The sequence below is a fragment of the Helicoverpa zea genome, chromosome 4 (genome assembly GCF_022581195.2).
Source record: "Helicoverpa zea isolate HzStark_Cry1AcR chromosome 4, ilHelZeax1.1, whole genome shotgun sequence".
In the NCBI taxonomy this organism is placed as follows: Eukaryota; Metazoa; Arthropoda; class Insecta; order Lepidoptera; family Noctuidae; genus Helicoverpa; species Helicoverpa zea.
Genome location: NC_061455.1, coordinates 10,992,080 through 11,013,537, shown reverse-complemented (window position 1 = coordinate 11,013,537; position 21,458 = coordinate 10,992,080). Strand labels below are relative to the sequence as shown.

Below are 21,458 nucleotides of genomic sequence, written 5' to 3'. Positions count from 1 at the left end.
CTATACTTGGAAAACAGAACCTTTACGATACAGACTTTTTCATGTTCAGAAAGACAAATGAAATAGAAACAAAAGCTTTCTTTTGGTTGAACTATGCGGAAAAGTCCTAAAAAATTATATTTACACTATCAATTTCTCTGTAAAGTCATTATATTTTACAAAATAATTTCAATTTATTACATACTAATGATTATTTAGTAATAACTGATAGTAAGTTAGAGTTCCTCTATTTGATTAGTATGGTGATAAAACGCCATCTCTAAATTAAACGTCATGGGAACTAGGTCGAAGGAATAGTCCATGTCTAACTTATTAGACTATTTTATTGCCTCAGCGAGCCCTTCTCCATGAAATTATTATCTAATTAGTGCACCTAAAAAATATACTGACGATGACATTTATTTCTGAGACATAGCTGGGCTTTTATATCATCGGTGGAGAACCAATCGAAGGTAAGGGTATCATTCTGTCTTAAAAATTGTTTGCCATATTTTATCTATTTGAACTTTCTTTTATGAGTTTATGTTGCAATTAACTATATATTTTTGATCTTTGTGCAGAATCTTATGCTATAATAATGCAAATTCTTATCTAGTTTGAGAAGTAAAATAAACTGTGTTGTGGCTAAAAAAAATTAGACCTAGTTTGTCAGCTGTGTTAGTGAATGTAGAGATACGTATGCATAATAGCTACCTGTGTCGGTGTATTTACTTGTAATACAGGTATTTATAATTTACGATATGTAGTAACTGTAAATTAATTTAATATCACCAAAAGCTGACACAACTATGCAGATAAATTGATTTCTTTTCTAACTTCCAATTCTGACTGAAAATAAAGTAATAATAGGAATAAAATAATCCCACTTGAATATTCCCTATTAATTTCAAGTACCATATATTAGAGGAAAAAATCTTCAGCTCAATTTTTTAGATGAAGCAATGTTGAAATTGTGCAATCAAGAATTTCAATTACATATTTTAATCCAAGAATGGATTATTTTTATAATGAGAACCTCTTTAGTTTTGGGAATTTAGCATATAAAGCACACAAAACTTCATAGTATTTCTTAGATAGTTTATAAGACAAATAGTAGTAAAGAAAGTTCAAGGAAGTAGATATGTAGGCACAGTAATTGCTTTCATACTTGTAGTTACATGATAATTCTTGCCTGTATTTATTGTACAACCAGCATAATATAAAGAGGTTTCAATACAAAATAGGTGCATTAAATAAAAGTAGATTCTTTTTGCCACACCCCATAAACTTTAAAGAGGTTGTACATGTGCTAAACGGATCAATAAAATGCACTCAATTTCTGAAAGAAATATGTTTAGCCCTATGTAGAATACAGTAGCAGGTATTTTAAACTTGAACTTGAATTAAATATGAAAAGAGAAAGGTATAAGTACTTGGTTAAAAAAACTTCAAGGTTTTGATTCAGCTAATTAATGAATGAATGCATGTGATTACCTCAGTAAGTTGACTATCAGTGATACTCTGACATTCACTGATAAGCATGTAGTGTAAACTATTCAACTGGACTATGCCTTGCATAATTTTATTTAGTGCACAGCTTGTTAGCAATATTGTTCTTGATGGTTTTAGTTTTGCCTGACATTCAATAAAACTAATTTTAATAAGTCTTTCCATTTATAAAAGTCTCAATATCTTTTTTCATTCCTTTCTAGAAATGATGATTTACCTAACTGAGAAGAATTACCTAACATTTACAATTTAACTAAACATTTTTAAGAGTAAATGAATAAATAACATACCTACAGTATGATATGAGTTATTATTCAAATATGGTCTTTGTTATAATTTTGTGTATTTTATGTTCTAGGAAACAATTATATTTATGGCATAGACAGCGGGTCATAATGGCCGATAAACACAGCCTGAACTATGATGTGAGAGAGTTAAAGTTAGGAGCCAGTTTCACTAATAATAAGGCATCACAGTACCACACTATCAAATGTAAGTATTAATTTTTATTATAAATATATTTAAAATAAACAGAATTTAAAAAAAGTAAAGGCAGGTCACTACCACCTCCAGAATCACGGGTACTATTTCATATGGTAATGATGAGATTCTCTTATTTTAAGATCTGTCTAATAACTTTGATTCTCATTCACAATATTAGTTTGGAGATCTTATTACCAACGGGTAAGGTTGGTACATCTGAAAGACCGTCAATTCAGACCAGGTTGACGAGTCCTGGCTTACCTCGAGGCAGCTGACCCTTGATTATATTTTGAAGCTTCAGTACATATTTCAAACATAATGGCATAGTTTTAGTTATTAAAATATTTTAAGTTAAACAGGTATTTGAATAAATAAATGAATTGAAATATAAAATTATAAATATTGCAATTTGCAAGCAATTATAAGCTATTCTATCTGACTATCATTTGTACAGTTTATGCAAGAATGTATAAAACAATACTCTAATGTTTGCATAATTATTTATATCTTACAACATAATCGCTAAAAAAGATATTGTTTTAAACAAAATTCATTATTGGTGTGGTACTCCTGGACTCTTTTAACCTGATTTTGAAGTCCCAATAGAAGTATGCATCCTTTGCTTGGCTTACAGCCAGGATTGTTTGTTAATAATGAAACCTATTGAACTTACAGTTCAAGCAAGGTCATTGACCTATAATCCGTATTAGGTATTCAACCAATTTACATACATTACTGTTAAACATCAAAGTTCTCGTTCATTCTACAAGTAATAAGATTAAGCAAAAAAAACCGCGAGTTTTTTTTGCTTAATTTTTGAAATACGGGATATGGTTGGGCGCTGCGGCAAAACACCATTCCGTTAAGATACAAACCCATTCCTGAACCCAAATAAACTACGCCTGTGACACTCACAAATAACGTAGCTTTGTTAAAATAATTTTCGAAATGAGTTATGTTGATCAATAGATTACTATATCCTATAACATCAAAATTAATTAACACACAAACTTATTTATGCCTACCTAGAGAATGTCCTCTTTCATAAATATAGTTTTACCATTTGTGTAAAAAATGTTCTTATTATTTTCCAGATGACTTCAAGCCGGCGTCAGTTGACGTTAACAAAATGGCAACGGTGGATGTTGGAACAAATAATCAAGTGACCGTCACTGTACCACATTTGGGTTTGTATTAATTTGGCCTTGTTATAGTAAAAACAGAGCAAACGCGAGCCTGTTACAGTTATCACCAAACTTAATGTCAGCTCGTAACTAATTCTTCCAATCTGATCTCGTAACTTTGAGCATGTGGCCATACGGATCATGAATCTCCACCCTCTGGTACATGAAATTGATTTTTATGTACGTACATTTTAAGCTTGCCGCGACTGATACCAAGTGCCACAGCCACAATTTTTGGGAGTAAATCCTCAAAAAGAAACAGATCGTATCAAAAGAATACTAGATTCACAGTCTTTGCGAGAGGTATCAGATTGTAGGGGTAACTTGGTCGTGAAGGTGATATAGGTATTCGCTTCTTACAAATGCGTTTTCATTTGCTCCAGTAAAACTGGAAGCCAACCCCAAAATATAAAAAAAATCCTAGGCAGATATTATGCCTTACAGTTTTTTCCTAGACATATCTGGATTGTAAATGGGTTAGCGGCATCAAAGCTAAATACGTGAAGTATGCACCCAAATAAACACATTTCCATGAATAGTACACTCATCTGGTTTTCTGAAACTTTGCAATAAATCTAGTAGAAACATCTGAATGTTGTTAATGTCTTCTACTCAAATATATTTTTGTATAATGTATTATTTTTGTGCAATATATTGCATCTTTCCTGGTTCTGAAAATTTAAAAATAGAACTGAATAATGGGGTTTTTATTTGCATTCAGTTTAGATATTATGCAGATAAAAATAGTGTGTTTCAATATACTTTTCCTTATGGTACTGAAATATTTTACAGGACTGCTAAAAAAGGATAAGTCTTTTTCAAGTAACTGCAGTTTCTTTGCACGAAATAAATTAAGAAAATGGATTTTCCAAGTGACGTACCTATCGGTTTTTCCAAAGTAATAGCAACATAGTTTTAATGAGTCCTAGTTACACGTGAATGAGGAAAATTGGCGCACAATTACTGAAGACTATTTAAGGTCGTCTTCATTACTAATAAGAATCGTACACAATTATTGATTTTTATTGGGTCGAAACTGTCAGTTCCTTAACGATTTGAAATGTGCTAGTGCATCATTAGGAGCAGTGTCGGTTTATGGATTCTCCCGTAGCAATAAAAGAGGTAAAAATGAAATCCTTAAAAGTAGAACACTGCCTAAAATCTGAATCAGAAATAATTATTTTTTTAACATAGGTAAAATGAGGATCTTATCATTAAATATACACATTCTCTTATTGTGAGATCCTTCTGACGTATCTGGACTGAACTGCAAAACAGTGAAATAACAGGTCAGTTCATCGTTTGCACAGGGACTCTTCAAGGCCCGGGTGTGGGGCCCTCTTAGGAGCGGGCCCCTAACGTAGCATAGAAATTGTTACTCTTGCTGTTGTATGGTTAATCCAGCACTATTTAACAGTATTCTACGATGATACCTTGCTGAATGGTAAATAAACTGTTCTGATTATGGCTGGAGATTCTAACAACTTGATAGTAATTTTTCAAAAGTCATAAAACAAAAAAGAAAACAATTTCATCTCAGAACTGATTTTAATTACATTATGTAATTTTCTTACCGTTAAATTGTAAAGTGTATAATTCCCACCAACAGATGGCGCCGGGGTCCCACAGACGGTATTCAAAGGCAACCAGCGGCCCTACACCAAGGAGTGCGTGCTCATCATAGACAGGGTTACCGGCGAGATTACACTGGAGAAGCTCTCTAGTAATATACAGGTTAAAAAGACAAGGTCAGTCGTATTTCGATCATCTGCCTATCCGCACTTTCTAAAATACAACACTTGACATTACTATTATACTTCGGCCGTTCAGAGAATGCGTTCCTGACACCTATCAGTTAGTCACGACTAGTGATGGGCACAACATAACACTGAGTTCGTTACCGTTCCTTCAAAATGAACCGCCGCATTATTTTAAGATTATTTTCGTTTTAAATTGGCGGAATCATTTGTTTTATATTTTAGTTATTTAAGTGGAAACCAAAAAAAGGTAATATTCATATAATAAAATTGTTTTATTTATTCTTTGTTACAAGTACATTGAATTGAATGTGCGAACAGAATATTAATCAGACTCCGATTTGCTTGAGGAGGTGGTGTCTTCATCATCATCTTCGCCTACATGTATAATTATATTATTATCAATAACAGAATCAATCCTGATATCTCGGTCTAACAAAAGCCGGGTAATCAAATAAAAACAGATCGAAAACACTTGAAAAACGTGGTCTATGCGCACGAAACGACAACGGACGACTGTTTTAGCGTCACAAAATGGCGGCCCATAACGCCATTTGGGGTTACCATTTTTAATCTAAGTATAAAAATGCGGTTTGGTCATAGTTTTATTTTTATATTTCATAAACGTTATAATTAAGTCTTATAGTCCATTATTTTCCAATTCTTAAAAAGAAAATCAAAACGTATTATTTTATATTATAACTGTATAAGAACAGATTACGATACTTGCCTGTTATTTTTAGCACAGCACTACAAAATATAAACCGCTGACATAACCTTGTAATAGCGCAGTATAGATTTAGAAAAATATTGTTTACCAAGTTATTTGACACTCAGTTTGGCACAAAATTATAACATTCATTGATTATTGATATAATAATGTTGTTTTAATGCTCCTCAATTGTTAAAACGGTAAACAACCAGCAAAAATATTTTTATCGTAACTGCAACGCCATTGCAAAGTTACGTCGTCAGTTCAATCGCGACGTGTCAGGAACGCATTCTCTGAATGGCCGAACTATAGTATTCTGATTAGTAATTATTACATCATTTGAAACCTTTACAATATGACAGTACATAATATTGCATTGATATTTATGTTTTGAGTAATAAAATGACTGTCTTCTGGTCTAAGCTTTGAATGGCTAATGTTACGAATGTCTTCTGGTCTTTACTTTTGAATGGCTAATGTGACCGTTTTATTCGTCGCGTAATATACGTCAATACGCTCATAAAATAGCCTTTTGAATATTCAAATAAATCTCACGAAAGAGATTGAAACATACATTTTATGTGTACATGCACATTTATCCTGAGCGTATTATTAATTATTACGTATTAGAAGACAATATGCAAATGTGCAACATCATCATCCTCCGAGCCTTTTTCCCAACTATGTTGGGGTCTGGCCAAGGTACCAGTGCTTTACAAGGAGCGACTGCCCTATCTGACCCCCTCAACCCAGTTACCCGGGCAACCCAATACCCCTTGGTTAGACTGGTATCATACTTACTGGCTTCTGACTACCTCATAACGACTTACGACGAACGGCAAATGTGCAACAACCTTCATGAATCATCAATTTTAGGCATCCGTCACGCTACTTATCTGCTCAGCCCGTTATAGAAAGCCGTGATAACCATTGCGTCATCAATACAACTTAGAAAGCCCATGACTCACTGACTTGCCTTTCACTGAAATGAACAAAAAAAACTTAAAATATGATGTAATTTAATAAGGTTGCTACTGTGAAAAGGTGTATTCCGTTATGGTAACAGTACTTATACCGTGGTAGTACTCAGGTGCAGTGATATCATCGATGTAATTTAGACTTGAGCTTTTCTTTTGCTTCAGAGGTTAAGTCACTTTTCTTCTTACATAAATTCTACCCCTATGTAATGAAAAGCGAGCATATTATATTTATGTCGAAAGTTATGTAGAGTAGACAGACACCAGACATCAGCTTGTCTGTTGTTGATTTTAGCGATTCTGGTCCTATTTGAGTAACTAAAGTAAAACATAGTCTCCCCGAATCTAATAGAAACTTTCTAATGGGGGAGTAAATTAATGTTCAATTGCAATGAGCGTTTTCTTGTCTGGCACACTTAATTTATTTATACATATTTCCTCCATATTCCTTCCACTTATTATTTTATATATTTAATCTAAAATTCAAACTATTCCTTCAGACAAGAAACGACTCAAAAGCCGCGGCCGCTGACGCCGGTGACGACAGACTTCACGAACACAACGCAGCGATCCACGTCACGTACGCGCGTCGCCACCAACCGACGCAGCGCCACTAACGCAGGTTTGTGCGATAATGAGCCTTATGTTGTGATGTGTAAGTATGAAAATAGATTAGCCATACAATTGAAACTGTGACGTATGGGCGTGGCCAGCAATCGACGCAGCGCTACTAATGCAGGTTTGTGCGACAATAAGCTTTATGTTATTACCCATACAGTTGAAACTGTGATGCATTGCCTCTAATGCAGGTTTGTGCGATAATGTGCTTTTCTGTTATTACCTATACGGTTGAAATTGGGATATATGTGCGTCGCCAGCAACTGCCGCAGCGCCACTAACGCAGGTTAGCGCGATAATGTGTTCTATGTAATTAGTAATACGGTTGAAATTGTAACGTCAACAACGGTAGTGCTACTAACCTAGGTTTGTGCGATAATGTGCCTTATGTCCTTACCATACAGTTGAAATTGTATCCTATGTGCAACCGCCGTAGTGCTACTAACGCAGGATTCTGCGATAATGTGCGTTATGTTATTAGAAATAAGGCTTACCTACAATTTCCAAAAACACTAAAGGAGAAACTATAAGGCCATGGTTTAATGTTCATCTCGTTTCACAACAATTATTTGACACCAACATTTTTAACACGTCAAACTATAGTCATATTGTCACAAATCCTTTGTTTTTTTTTTTTCAAAATTCAAATCTTTTATAACAATTTTTTTACTTACTCTATCAACTGTCACGTAATGTACACATAGTTTTTGAGCAAGTTCAATATCTCCGTGCTATTTATCTCTGCAATACAACTTACCTTACTGTTTACATTAGCAGTACCTGGAACGGGTCCGGCGAACCCCGCGGCGCGGTACAACGGCGCCGGCAACATCGCCAAGCCGCCCACACTCGTCAGATCTCCTCCCAGACAGAAGACTTCGCCCCCTCAGGCTGCGCCGTAAGTTGATCTGCAAACAAGTTATAGGAACAATATTGTCAAATTCCAAAAATCTTATATAAGGGTGCTCCCACATTGCCCTTAGAAATATTTCCTATAAAAACATCCACTATTATATTTACCCAGTACATTAGTACATGTTTTTATGCAATAGGAATATAGGAGCACCATATATTGGATCATCATATCAACCTTAGTAAATGTAGTAGTTATTACTGGTCAACAAAACCCTCTACATTGATATCTGATAGATCCAGAAGATGTTTTCAGTAGATAAAACCCAATTTTGAATGTTGAATTAAATTAACAATGCTAAAGCAAAAATTCTTACATTTCTTCTAACAGTTGGTCAGGCGGCGGCAACAGTACCCTAGCATCTCTCCCGATGATCGGGCTAGACGACTCGCTAGGCGGCCCCGCGGCCGCTGCCCCGGCCCCCGCGCCCGCGCTGCCCAGCCTGGGCCCCGCCGCGGGCCCCGCGCTGCCGAGCCTGGGCCCCAGCGCCGGGCCGCACGCCGCACACAACGGGTACGCGCGGCCCTACGAGCGGCCCGCACCCCCTGCGCCTGACAGGCCCCATCACAATACTAACGCCTACCAGCCGCCACCTCAACACCATCAGGTAACACTACAGAATTCATTTAGGATTTCCTTAGAGTGCATTGCTTTTATTGCACTTATAGACAACAAAATCATCGATATACTTAAAAGGTAAAGATTACAGATTAAAGTTGGATGTACTGCTTAACGCAAGTCGATAACCCATAATTTTAATGGGCTGTTCTGAATGTTAGAAGTAAATTAAGCAATATGTAGGTAAAACTGCAGTAAACAGCTCTTGTTAAAATACTTTCAAATTATGAAACTACTTAAATAATAAAAAACTATTATTTAATCTTATTCAGCCCCCGCAACAAGAGGACAGTTCGTCGAGCTCGTCGAGCGAGAGCGGCAGCGACTCGGACAGCGGCAGCGACAGCGACGACAACGACTCCAGCGCGCATCACTCTATACCCAACGGTCAGTTGAATTTACGCTTGAGGCTGTCTTTTCACCAGATCTGTGCTGATTCTATTGGTTCTTAGCAAATACATCCCTCGCTATGCATCCTCACACATCTCCATGATGGAAATGCAGCCTTATATTGAGGGTGACCTTTGTGTGTGACTTTAGTAAAGCATAGTTATTGCATAAGGGTGCGTCTGGACGGGCTTCATTTTTGTGCAATATGTGGCTGCTACACAGGAGTCAGCAACATTGCAAGCAAACATTTTTGGTATGGCCATATTGTTCGAGAGATCATCAGCAGCTACCCTGTTGCAACACACGGTTCAGCCGTAGTAATATTTTCCAAGCAATTTTGCTCAATTGCTTGTAGCCAATTTTTTGCCGACATTGCAGCAACAAATTGCAGAAAAATGTAGACCGTCTAGCTAGACGTACCCATTGTTATTATAAGTCACATTGCGTTGTATTCACCAATTTTTTTTTGCCCATTTATTTTATGTACCTATGTTTCATTATTTATGTATCGTGTTCCAGGTACCGCGGCCCCGAACCCGGCGCTGCCCGCCGACGTCCTCAACGATGATCTCTGCCTGTCGGAGTCGGGCAGCGACTCCGACTGACCTCACGACAAGCCTTTATTTCATCGGGTGTGGGTGTCTTATTGTTTCAGCGTTTCTCTATCCACACAGATTACAACTCAAACTTGGCAAGTGTGCACAGATCATGACACTTTGTACTTTTAAACACGGAACAATACAAAAAGATTTTTTTTTTACATATAAAAGACAGATTATCAGTTTTATGTCTTGTCTTTTATATATGTATTAAAAAAAAATGATTTAATTTTTTACAACTTGATATGAGAGTTGAATTTGTCTATGCATGCGATAATGTGGGATGACTGTCATGCGATTTGCAATTTATTTATTGTTCCATTTCTAAAATAATCCGTGTCCAATAAATGATATTACTCTGGGAATGTACGGTTTTAGGAAAGAGAGGCAATTGGACAGTTGAAACCAACAGCAATCAAAATAATCATCAAACTAGGAATCCTTTTTATGACTTGTCAATCGATTCTCCTGTACATATGGCAAGACAGCCAACTCATTTTACTTATTTTTATCAAATGTCCTAAGAATTTATTTTAAATCGGCCACGATATAATTAAACTCAATTTAAAATACTCATAGGTTGCTTATTGGTGTCAACTACCCAAAGACATTGGTTCTGCAGGAACTTGTGTAAAAATATGATGATATACCGTTGACATCCCGTCGCCGAGACTACGGCGCTCGCTCTAGTGTTACATGTAAACTTGCCATGTTTTGAAATATTTTTGTAATGTAAGAAATGGTACATTAAAGTATAATATTTTTATGTCAGATTTATTTTATTCATAATTTTTAAGTAAAATGAACTTAATTGTTATGTATTGTTGACATAATTAAAGATAATCGTAACGTGCCTCATGTGAACATAGATATTTTTTTTTATTTTATGCCAATATTTGTAAAAGATAGGATTAAGTAAGTACGTAATGATTGGTAATAATATTTTATCGCGATGTTCATTTATTTAAATTTAGTTGATATCTAAAAATTGCAATAATCCTTTGTACAGGAAGATTACGAGAGTAAATATTGTAATATAATGATAAACATGATAGTTTGTCGAGAGATATAAATCGTTTGTATGTACATAGAAATGAGAGAACTTAATTATATTATAATAGGGTTGTTGTGGTTGTTAACTCGCAAAACCTGGAATTGTGTGCCTTCAGCAAACTACATTGCTAATTTATTTTGGATCATTACGTCGTCTAATATTGAAAGACGTTACCTACCCAATTATGTCCACATGCTCTTTTTACTTATGAGAATATAGACAAAAATATGAAATGAACCTGTTGTATTATTTCACTTTTTTCTTCCCTGTATAGTTAATAGCTTAAGCTTACAACATTGACCTATTCGAGGATTTAGGAGATCGACAAACCATTCATTGTCAGTGGGTGAGATTCTTCTGGGGCCCGATTCTCCTAATTTTACTTAAGCGACCTTCGATTGACGTTCGACTCAATTCGACTGAGATCCAATCCCGACTCGATTACTATTGAAGCGTATGTGGCATTCCGCTATTTTTTCTTTGAAATAAACGTTTTTATCCTTTTCTGTCATTCAATAATGAATCATTTTGTCTGCAAATGATTTACGATTGCAAAATGATTGTACAGCAAACTACCGTATAGACCAAAATCATCAAAATAGCAGACCAATCGCACACCAATCAAATGTCAATCGAATACGATTGGTCTTTTATTAGTAGCAGAATGCCCGATATGGTTAAAACTGCTATTACGATCATATTGCGATTCGATTTCTATTCGATTTTGACATTATTAACTTAGGAGAATCGGGGCCCAGAATGGTCGGTACATGGCAAGGATCCAAGAAGCAGTTGTATTGCCGGATTGGATTCAGACTCAACTTACGTTTCGCTCCAATAATTCTGTAGGTGTGAGTGAGTTTAAAATCAACTGAAAAAACAATGGTAGGCTGTCCTGAAGACCATAAAATCTCATAAATCATAAATGAGATCTGCATAAAATTGCTGCCATATATGTCAATTGAAGTTAAGTTGCTCTCTTCTTGCTTTATGCTTCAGATACTGTTTTGTGTAATTTTGGGGGATGAAATGCTACCACTGCTGCTGATTGTCAATGTCAAAATGTGAAGCGTGTCAACCGTCTGTCAGTTTCGGGGAAATAGAGTTATAAGCTTCGCATTTCTTGTTACCGTTCTTTATCAAATTGTTTGAAGAATTGTTTACTTACGTGATTGCTTATTTTTTAACAGGCACAATTTAGCCGGAATTATATGTAAATCATTAACCTAATATATCATGTTGTGAGTATTTCAAGGTGGTCGTTACAAATGAAAATGTCTAACTCACTTTCGAGTACTAAAAGTCACTCGAAAAAGTCGAATAGCAGCAGAGAACGTGATAGAAACAAGTCTGTAGCATCAGAATCAGGGGGCTCCAGTCAGTGCGACACTCCTCCGCTCAATGAAAAGGTAAAACATTTATATAGTTGAGGTTATACACAATAATTTGTGGGCTTTTTACTTGGCGCCTATATTCCCTCAGCGCATAAAGAGGTTCAATCTCACTTTTAGGACCTTGTAGGAAAGTGCTAAAAAAATCGTCAGTATTTAAAAAGCACTGACAAATACGCAAAACCACCTACAGAAGCCACAAATACACCTACTTTCAAAAATTTGTAAAAAATTGAATATTTTTTTTCCTAGGATGGAAGCTCATCACAAGGCAAGTTCGCGGGCATCAGCCCCGACTCTGTGGTCTGCATGGCAGAGCAGGCTGGCCATGAGGTCAATACAGAGGCCATCACAAACCTGGCTGAGGATGTCAGCTATAAACTTAGGCAGACTATTAGTGTAAGTGATAGACTATACATTTTAAACATCTACTTACTTGAATTATTTTTAGCTTAATCTTATAAAGAATATTATGTATGTATTCTATTTTTATGCCCCACTACCGGGCCAAGGTTACATAGACAAGGTCATTGATCAGTACACTTTCTCAAGGCTGATAAACAAATGAACTTTATTGAAAACCTTCCTAACTGTTGGATCGTTCAATACTCTTCATCATCATCATCATCATCATCATCATCATCATAGCCATAGGACGTCCACTGCTGAACATAGGCCTCCCCCTTAGATCTCCACAGATACCTGTTGGGGGCAACCTGCATATAGCGTCTTCCAAAGACCTTAATAACCTTAATAACCAATGTCCACCTTTTTGGTGGACGTCCTTTGCTGCGCTTGCTAGTACGTGCTCTCCACTCCAGCACTTTTCGACCCCATCGGGCATCTGCAATATGGCCTGCCCATTGCCACTTCAACTTGTTAATCCAGTGGGCTATATTGGTGACTTTAGTTGGTCTACAGATCTCCTCATTTCGGATTCAATCAAGTAGAGAAACACCGTTACCCTTGGTCCACACACAATACCCTTAGTCATTGAAATAATTCTTAAATGTTTATTTCTGTATCTTTGGGAGTTAAATTGGGACTGTAACAAATTCTGTAAATTAAAGTTTAGATCTTATGAATAAAATAAAACTGTTTAAAAATATCATGCCCCAAACAAAATTGGGATAAGGGCAGCATGATGATGAAATAAAATAGTGAAGGCAAGCAATAAAATGGCCAATGTAGCTGGCTATCAAAATCAACATTCAGATTATCTTCAGAAATATTTTTTTGGCAGCAGTCGCCAATCTACGATTTGAAGACCTTTTCAGTTTAGCAAAATAAATCATTCTGGTTGTTAACATAATAATCACAGTTAATTTTATTACTTTCAGACCTTAGCTCTACACAGTGAGATGATGAAGAAGACGACAGTAGACAGTTGGGATGTGAACTCAGTGCTCATGTTGTCTGACACCAGCCCGGTGGTAGGCTCCTGTGTCACACAGTATGCTACGCTGGGTGAAGAGAAACTTTGTGTACCACTTGTGAGTAAAATCAGTTAACATGCCATGTTTTTCTTACCTTTTCTAGGACAGTCTTTAGGGACCTTTTAAACAGGAAGTAAACACATCTTTTCAAAGGCAAAAGGCCAATGTTAACCACTCCTTAATTGTGTGTCGCAAATATTTTTTTGTGATCTGGCATATAATTTATTAAAACAAATATGTCACGTATACCTTTTGCGGGTGACAAAAAATACTTACCATATTATTTGTACTGGTATTCAATTGAGTCTGATAGTCTGAATTAAATATGCTTTCATTATCCTGCAAGAATCAAAGAAGTCCAATTACATTATTATGCAACAGCGAAACTAACGACGATGACATTTACGTACATATTTCTTTATAACCAACATCAAAAAAAGAGAAGCCTATCTATAACATTTTCGCATTAGAATATCATGGGCTAATACTTATGTATATTACATTTCAATCAGATCATTATAACTAATAAATAAAATAAAAACTCACTAGTATCAAAACGTGTTAGTTGCGCAGGTTGCGCTATATTTTTCGACCTCCGGCGAGTTTACGCGGCGCAACAGCGAGCGATACGTCCTTCCTCGGTAAGCGCTTGGCGCTGACTAAAGTTGAACACCGCGCGTCACAAGATTTATATTGATTTTTGCATTGCAAACAAAAATTATTTTAAAATATTGTTTTACTTTTAAATAGACCAATTTTTTTTTTCAAGCTTTATAAGAATACCACCTTAATTATTAAATGTTTTTTATTTGAATTTCGATTATACTTTCATAGATAAAAAATATAGTTTCGTACGGAAAATTGTCAGTAACTCTCAGTTTTATAGAATTATTTTTGGTGTAACACTGTATGAATTGTAATAAACTGATTTAAGCACTTTAAAGAACAAGATATAGTTGTATCTTGAACATTTTTTTAAATGGTTAAATTGCTATATCCTCGGAGTACCAAAGCATCAAAAGATACCCAAAAGCAACATTTTATGAAACATCCTTTGCATAGACAAAGATTTTACTGATGTACGTGGACAAATTAAAATATTTATTTAAAACACCTTCAAGATAAATGATTAAACTTTCTTAATCTTATTTTTGTTTTTTTATTGTGACTATATCCAAAGCATCAAAACTCGTATAAAACGTTTAAATTCGCGAAAATTTGTGATAGCCCTCTTAAACACGAATGAAGGAGATTTTAACATTCTGAGATATTGTCAAGTTTTTTCCATGCCAATTATAGGAAGATGTTGCATTAATAGAATACTTCGCATATTGTATCTATTTACTAACACAGGAATACTTTGCAAAAAGCCCATCAGCAAGTTAATTTTGCAAAATTTTTTTTTGTAAATGAACAACAGAATAAACTGATAATTTATGAGTTTTCTCTCCTACTGCAGGACAACTTAGTGAATGTAACAGAATTTGCACTGACACCACAGAGCTATGTGTACAGCTCTGTAGCCACAGTCTCAGTGGAATGGATCACAGACGACAAGAGTCTCAATAATAGCAGTAATATTAGCGTTAACCTGCAGAATTACTATACCAAAGTTGCAAGAGGTGAGTTTGAGATAAATTCCAAGAAAAAATCTTGTCAAAAAAGAAAGGCGGTGATTAAATCCACCACATGATTAAAACCATACTTAAAATTAATACACAATTTTTAATATAACTTCTATAAGTCGTAATTTCAAGCTAAAATTGCCAGTTTCTATGCTAGGCGAAGGCAGAAAACCTTGAGAGTCTTAAATGATCCAAAAAAAAAAGGATATTTCCCAGCCCTAGGGTATCCCTTTCATTCTCGATAGTTTTAACATATCATAAAAAAATCTGTTTTCCAGCCATATTAAACCTCCGTAAAAAACCAAAAGAGCTTGCAGTAGAAGATTTGACGACGAACACTCGCATCGGTCCAATATTCCCCAACCTCTTCAACTTGGCCGTGCTCGTTCTGAATGATGACAACTTGAACGCTTTGAACGTGCCGGCCAAGAAACCTCTGCAGTCTAATGTGTTGGATATGGTTGATGCGCTGTGTTCTAATCCTTGTAGTTTGGATACTAATATACAGCAACAGGTGAGTTTTCATTTGATTAATTAACAAAATTGTATGTATGTAACTTTTGACAGGCCTTTGTAAAATTAGAAGGTTCTAAATTCTTTGGAATCTTTTTATTCTCTTATTCTTTACTGCACTATTAAAACGCGAAACAAAAGTAGAGAAAGTTTTTGTACAATTATAATTTTTTTATAATTTCTATCTATAATCCTGTTCTAAATGGAGAACTGCAGTTATTATAATAAAGTCACTTTTATTTGTTTCAAGTACCTACTAATATCGACAATCTTTTCATTAGTTTTGCACGTCAAACAAATATTCACTATTGTTTAAATTCCACTCCTCTTAAGTGCCTACAAGTAGTCATCCAATATTAACAACTACATGCAATACTTGTTATTTCAGTTCCAGAGATTATTTCCAGTGATGGTATCTAATATTCTTGGCAATGGATCACTCGCGGAGAAGATGGTCGCAATACTCACTAAAATTACAAGGACGTGGCCTTCGTTTATTACGATAGGTGAGATTCAAGACCAGCAATAAACCTAAAAACTTAATAAGATTGGGACAGGCCTTTGTCCTGCAGAGGGACAGGATAGTAGCAGTTAAGAAAGTAAAACAATTTATCATTTATTTCACAACCTCTTTGGGCTTGTAGCTTTATAAAATTAAAAGTATAATTATAAATAAATCGATACGGGAAATTGTAGCGACTCAGGCGGCAGGCCTAAGTTCATCGACAACATAGACGACCATCTGAAAAAACACATGGTTACTTTGTAAATAGAAGTAAAAATTCGTATAGTTATCGGCACGGATAATGAGCTCTCGGCAGAAGAGTGGGGATCGCTTTGCGCACTGTAAACTTGTGGCAATAAACAAATAAATCACTTCTGCGCAGGTGAAGGTCAGGGCTCAATATCCTTGCTGATGTAAAGAAAACTCGACGTTTATGTCTTCGCTTCACTTGGGTCTAAGAATTTGAACTAGTAATCACAAGGACTGATCGACGGATCTAGATCTAAACGACTAATTGCACTCTTTAGTTATTATAGGATATTTCTAAAATCCTATTCTACTACTACTCTCTTTCTTTATCAACAACTTTCAACCTAAAAGTCTTAGCAATAAAGTTCAAAATTAATTTTCCTCCATATTACCCATCATTTATTTATTTCTTTCCAGGCAAAGGCATCCTGTTCGACTACCTAGCACAGGGCAGCAAGGAGCGTCTGACGGCGCCGATGATCAAGTGCGTGATGGCGTTAGGCCGGAGAGCGCTGGTGGAGTGCCTCGCCGACCATCTCGACCACATCGACGACTGCGTACACGCGCCCAGGCGGAACCATCTGCAGACTGATCTTAGGGAAACTATTCTTGTGAGTAGATGTAGTGTTGGTATTTTAAGGCTGAGTTTGGTTGGCAATTTCGTCTTTATGGTATTAGGAATAAGGTTCAAAGTAGTTGTTTGATAGTTATCGTATCTCTAGTACGAAGGGCTTGAGAAGGAACATTGCATTGGTGGGTTTTATTCAGTAGGTTAGACTGACACTCGTTACTGACCGGCATAAAGTAAATAACCACTAGAGAGCGCACTCGCCAATTCCTTCTAAGAACACGACTCACCGCTGCGGGCCGGGGGACGCGGCATAATCCGCGGCTACTATTGGTCAGTTCAAGGTCGAGTTGCGTGAGTACCCTCAGCAAGGGATTGTTCTCTTTCAATTAAAAAATATCGATAAAATGTATTTCATCGTAGTAATAAATACTCAATAAAAATCGTATAAGAATATTTAATAAAAATCAGTCTATTACAAAAAAGAACTCCGTACAAGAAAATTATTGATTCTTAAAATGTATTAATTTAGTACAAGTTTTTCGAATTAATGTTTTAGGGTCCTGATTGTTTTTGGTAAAAAAACGATAATCGAGCGTCTACATATTTACTTGTTGGGGACCAATTTTCCCCATTGATAGTGTATATCCACTTCTCTTTTATTTCTGGAATCTTCAAAAATCTTCTTTCCATTACGTTAAAAGTAATTTGTGGAGGCACCAGGAACAGCTGCCTCTAACGTCACTATGGTCAGTTAATTAACTCATTAGCCAAAATAAAACATATTTTTTAATTCATGTAAATGTACAATTATCGATATCCACTTCATCCTTAAAGGTAACAGCCCAAATTTCATCGATAGGAATACAAAGGGCAAGAAAGAGATGGACGTATTAAAATTTCTTAATGAAAGAAAGGGACTTTCCCAAAAGACATCAACGAGCGTGAGCGCGGTTTTCCATCCACCAATTTAAATAGACCCCTGTGGTATTTCGTAATATAATTAAATCAAAGCCAAATTTTGGTATTGATACTTGCCAATGCCATACTTTTTGTAACTAGATGTCCTGGATTGTTTCCCGCACCATTTCATCGCGCATGTAGGCATTTTTTTTATTTTTTACTAAATAAAATCCTCAATAATTTAGCGTGTTCGCAGGTCATAGACTTGGTCGCTACTAAAGGATCGTACTGATCGTAGCCTTATAGTACGCGCAAAATCACTAACGTTTGGCGAGCGTCGGGGCACTGTATGCGCAGTCAAGTGGTTTTATAGTCTTTGCTGACCGGCAATAGGTGTGGCGTGTTTCGTAGGGGTGATTTTTCTAAAAAGGAAGCTTGCATACCAAAATTTGGCAAATCTATTTTGTAGATTCTTAAATATCATACTATCTATGTATGTGTAGATCCTTTACACTATTGGTCAATAAGGGCCAATTTCAGTTACAGTTGATTATGTAATCGGTGGGCTAAACGACAATTTTTTTTTACTATGAATGCTGGAATTGTCGTAAAACCTTTTAGTTCCAACTTACTTCAGTAATCAGTCGTTTTAGAAACACTGATTTACGACCCTTTAATTTACGACAAACAGCTGTTTTCCTTAATCGGAAATTGGGCCTAAATACATATGCCATGTTACTGTCTAACATGTTGTTATTTTGTTCAGGACGTGTCGAGCTGTCTACTCAGATCTGAACCCACGACGTATCTGGAAGACTACGTGACGACAGACTACACGCTGTACGAGATGCTCGGCGATTCCTTACTCCCGAGGCGGATGATATTCCCTTTCACAGGTACAGACAATGTTATAGATTAATTGGATTGAGAGATCCTAGTAGAAATGGCTCAAACAGTTTATAACATCATTGCGTTCAATAAAATAATGTTAATTATTTACTTAGAAATCGGGCAAATAATGGAAAATATATGTCAGTTTTCTCGCGGAGACAGAATGCCTATTTATCACTTAAAGTTATCGCACGGCTAAGTTCACAAGACGACGAATTAAAATTGTCAAAACCTTTAATATTCAGGCTATTTACCGACTTTTTTAATTCAATCTAACAATTTGTTGCAGACAAAGTCACAAAAACGGACACATCACCAGAGCGGACGGCTGACGAAGAATTCACATACACCCCCATTCGGCCGGTCATGAAGCGACCGAAACTCCGCCTCATCCCCACCACCACAGCTTTAAGAAACGGCACCCACAGGGAAAACGTCTTCGAACCAACCAACTTTAAAAGTGATAAGTGCATAAGAATCAAAATCAAAAGTTGTCGGACAATTATAAGACAGCCAGTGAGGACTCCAGTGACGAATTATGTGTCTAGTACGCAGTATAAAGGTGTTGTTGTCGCGAGCGGTCTACTCAATAGGTTTAGGTATAAACTCAACAAGTCTAGTGAGCCGTTTCCAATATTTGGAGCAGTTTTGTTGTAAGCTTTACTTTATTATTATTATACATAAATTATTACATTTTGATGGTGTTGTTTTAATTCATTTACCAATTTAAGTACGAAATAATTCAGTTGATAGGATATCAGTCCATTTCTTATGAGCCAAGTAGACAGGTTGAGTATTGTCTTGTAGCATAATGAAATGCATAATCCATGCTTTATAACAAAATTCAAACATGGGCTTTATGTATTGCTAATTAGATACAATTCAGATTGGCAAAATAAATAAGCAGACCGACGAAATAAAGAGCACCGTCAGATTGCCATGTTGCCAATCTGAAGGAATATTTTTTGACACTATGAACAACCCTTTCTTTGTGCCATCCCTGTTGACGGTTACCTCCCCGCCAGCTCGCGTAGGCCACAGGATCACCAACGGATTTGCCTACGGATTTGTACTCACCAGTACTCATTCATCTCACTGCAAAAAAAAATTACCTGACCTGAGATTTGCGGATTCAACCAAAACACCTGTTGATTAATTTAATGTCGGATTTCCCAATGATGTTCATCCAACGTCATCATAATACGGGTTTTATTACTAAGCCATTTCCAAGTGCTGAACACCTGAAATTTCAACCAGATGGTGATGACGACAGACATAAGGATAAGTGGAGTATTAGGTAGTTTTATTTATACATATTTTGTCTGGTATCCTCAAATTAGACCAAATCATCAGTTTCTGAGGCCTCTGCCTCGAATTTTGCGGGCAGCGGGGCGGCATCGAAAGCGGGGCGGGAGCGGGGCGGGCAACGCATACCTGTTCTCGAAACTAGCGGGCAGATCGCGCGGCAATATAGCAGTGTAGTGTTGTGTTCTGTTGTGTTTGCTGTTCCATATGGGTGTCCTCTCAAAGATGGCCGAAATAATTAGCTCTTGCACGTCCGAAGACATTTTGATACGTCACAAAAAAAATGTATAACACTATGCCTACAATGCAGACGCCCACCGCGGGCGGTCACCGCTTGACTGGAGCGCACCGCTCGTTGCCCGCCGCCGCGCCGCTCCCGCGCCGCTGTATTCGAGGGCTGGTCCATTTGATTATACGCGTAAGATCCTGCCGCTCCCGCGCCGCCGCCGCCGCCGCCCCGCTGCCCGCAAAATTCGAGGCAGAGGCCTGAGTGTTGTGAGTAACGAGTTAGGTATATCAGAATCATGGCTGGATACATTATGATTAGTAACGATATAGATAATGGTAATAATTTTAGAGATAATAATGTTAGGAAGATAGGGTTAGATAGGAGGATATGGGGATAGAAGATCCAGCACTGAGATAAGGGTGTGCAAGGTTTGTTTGGCACATTCATCCGATACAGCAAAAATTATTAAAAATCACATAGGTACCTACCTGTATTCCGATCTATTTAATTCAGATAACTACATGAGGGAGTAGGTATATTGGGAGAGCATATGAAGGAGTAACTTGGAAGCATAGTCAGGTACAATAACATGTATTCACTGAGGAAAAAAGGGATATCTTCGTGAAACGTTGGTTTGAGATGAAGACTATTCTGTAATACATATTGTGACTGTCCATAGGAGAGTACATAAGGGCAGTAGCGAGTACATAGAAGTCTTAGTATTCAAGAGAGTAGGTAGGTACCTACTTCATGAAGAATATAAGGGAGTACATAATGAAGTCTCAACTTTGTATTCAAGTATGTAACATTTTATCAGACACTACTATTTCGGTGTCATGACATAAAATTCAAGTCGCCTTCCATCGTCAAAAAATCTCGTTTGCATTCTTTTACGTCTCGCGTTTCCTATCTAGAGCAATGGATGGGCAGAAGTTTTACTACGGCAACATTGTTACTGCGTAGGTACGGGATGTCGAGTTCACACAGAAAATCCTGGATTAATTAAAGTAGAGTGGTTTATTTTGCTGAACAGCTGAACTAAAGTATTAT

At 36.5% G+C, this 21,458-nt stretch overlaps 2 protein-coding genes and 1 long non-coding RNA gene across 5 annotated transcripts; 2 read left to right on the top strand and 1 right to left on the bottom strand.

Annotated features, from left to right (window-relative positions):
* The first annotated feature begins 245 nt into the window (after window positions 1–245).
* On the top strand, window positions 246–11,030 carry LOC124629793 (ell-associated factor Eaf). 2 transcript variants are annotated; one of them, XM_047163353.1, is made up of 9 exons: window positions 246–452; window positions 1,847–1,980; window positions 3,066–3,158; window positions 4,765–4,903; window positions 7,102–7,223; window positions 7,997–8,117; window positions 8,463–8,739; window positions 9,023–9,137; window positions 9,660–11,030. In XM_047163353.1, exons 2-9 carry the CDS (start codon window positions 1,884–1,886, stop codon window positions 9,743–9,745), a joined length of 1,050 nt encoding a protein of 349 aa, XP_047019309.1. In that variant the 5' UTR covers window positions 246–452; window positions 1,847–1,883; the 3' UTR covers window positions 9,746–11,030. The 2 variants fall into 2 exon arrangements, with proteins under 2 accessions (XP_047019309.1, XP_047019308.1); XM_047163352.1 differs by having other exon boundaries at window positions 7,994–8,117.
* On the bottom strand, window positions 8,056–14,380 carry LOC124629794. Its single transcript, XR_006984328.1, has 3 exons — window positions 14,167–14,380; window positions 13,897–13,959; window positions 8,056–8,127 (listed from the first exon to the last, which is right to left on the bottom strand). It is a non-coding gene; the product is annotated as an uncharacterized LOC124629794 (long non-coding RNA).
* Window positions 11,876–19,573, top strand: LOC124629792. Of its 2 annotated transcripts, XM_047163349.1 has the most exons (9): window positions 11,877–12,202; window positions 12,437–12,583; window positions 13,525–13,677; window positions 15,080–15,242; window positions 15,524–15,759; window positions 16,147–16,264; window positions 16,930–17,123; window positions 18,750–18,879; window positions 19,164–19,573. In XM_047163349.1, exons 1-9 carry the CDS (start codon window positions 12,062–12,064, stop codon window positions 19,529–19,531), a joined length of 1,650 nt encoding a protein of 549 aa, XP_047019305.1. In that variant the 5' UTR covers window positions 11,877–12,061; the 3' UTR covers window positions 19,532–19,573. The 2 variants fall into 2 exon arrangements, with proteins under 2 accessions (XP_047019307.1, XP_047019305.1); XM_047163351.1 differs by lacking the exon at window positions 12,437–12,583 and having other exon boundaries at window positions 11,876–12,202.
* Window positions 19,574–21,458: the final 1,885 nt, after the last annotated feature.

Excerpts from the sequence above, each read along its gene's own strand:
- LOC124629792 (XM_047163349.1), top strand. The coding sequence starts at position 12,062 with ATGAAAATGTCTAACTCACTTTCGAGTACTAAAAGTCACTCGAAAAAG. Across the intron at positions 16,265-16,929 it reads GCCTTCGTTTATTACGATAG|GCAAAGGCATCCTGTTCGAC; the intron begins GTGAGATTCAAG and ends ATTTCTTTCCAG. Across the intron at positions 17,124-18,749 it reads ATCTTAGGGAAACTATTCTT|GACGTGTCGAGCTGTCTACT; the intron begins GTGAGTAGATGT and ends TATTTTGTTCAG.
- LOC124629793 (XM_047163352.1), top strand. The coding sequence starts at position 1,884 with ATGGCCGATAAACACAGCCTGAACTATGATGTGAGAGAGTTAAAGTTA. Across the intron at positions 1,981-3,065 it reads ACAGTACCACACTATCAAAT|ATGACTTCAAGCCGGCGTCA; the intron begins GTAAGTATTAAT and ends ATTATTTTCCAG. Across the intron at positions 8,740-9,022 it reads CGCCACCTCAACACCATCAG|CCCCCGCAACAAGAGGACAG; the intron begins GTAACACTACAG and ends AATCTTATTCAG.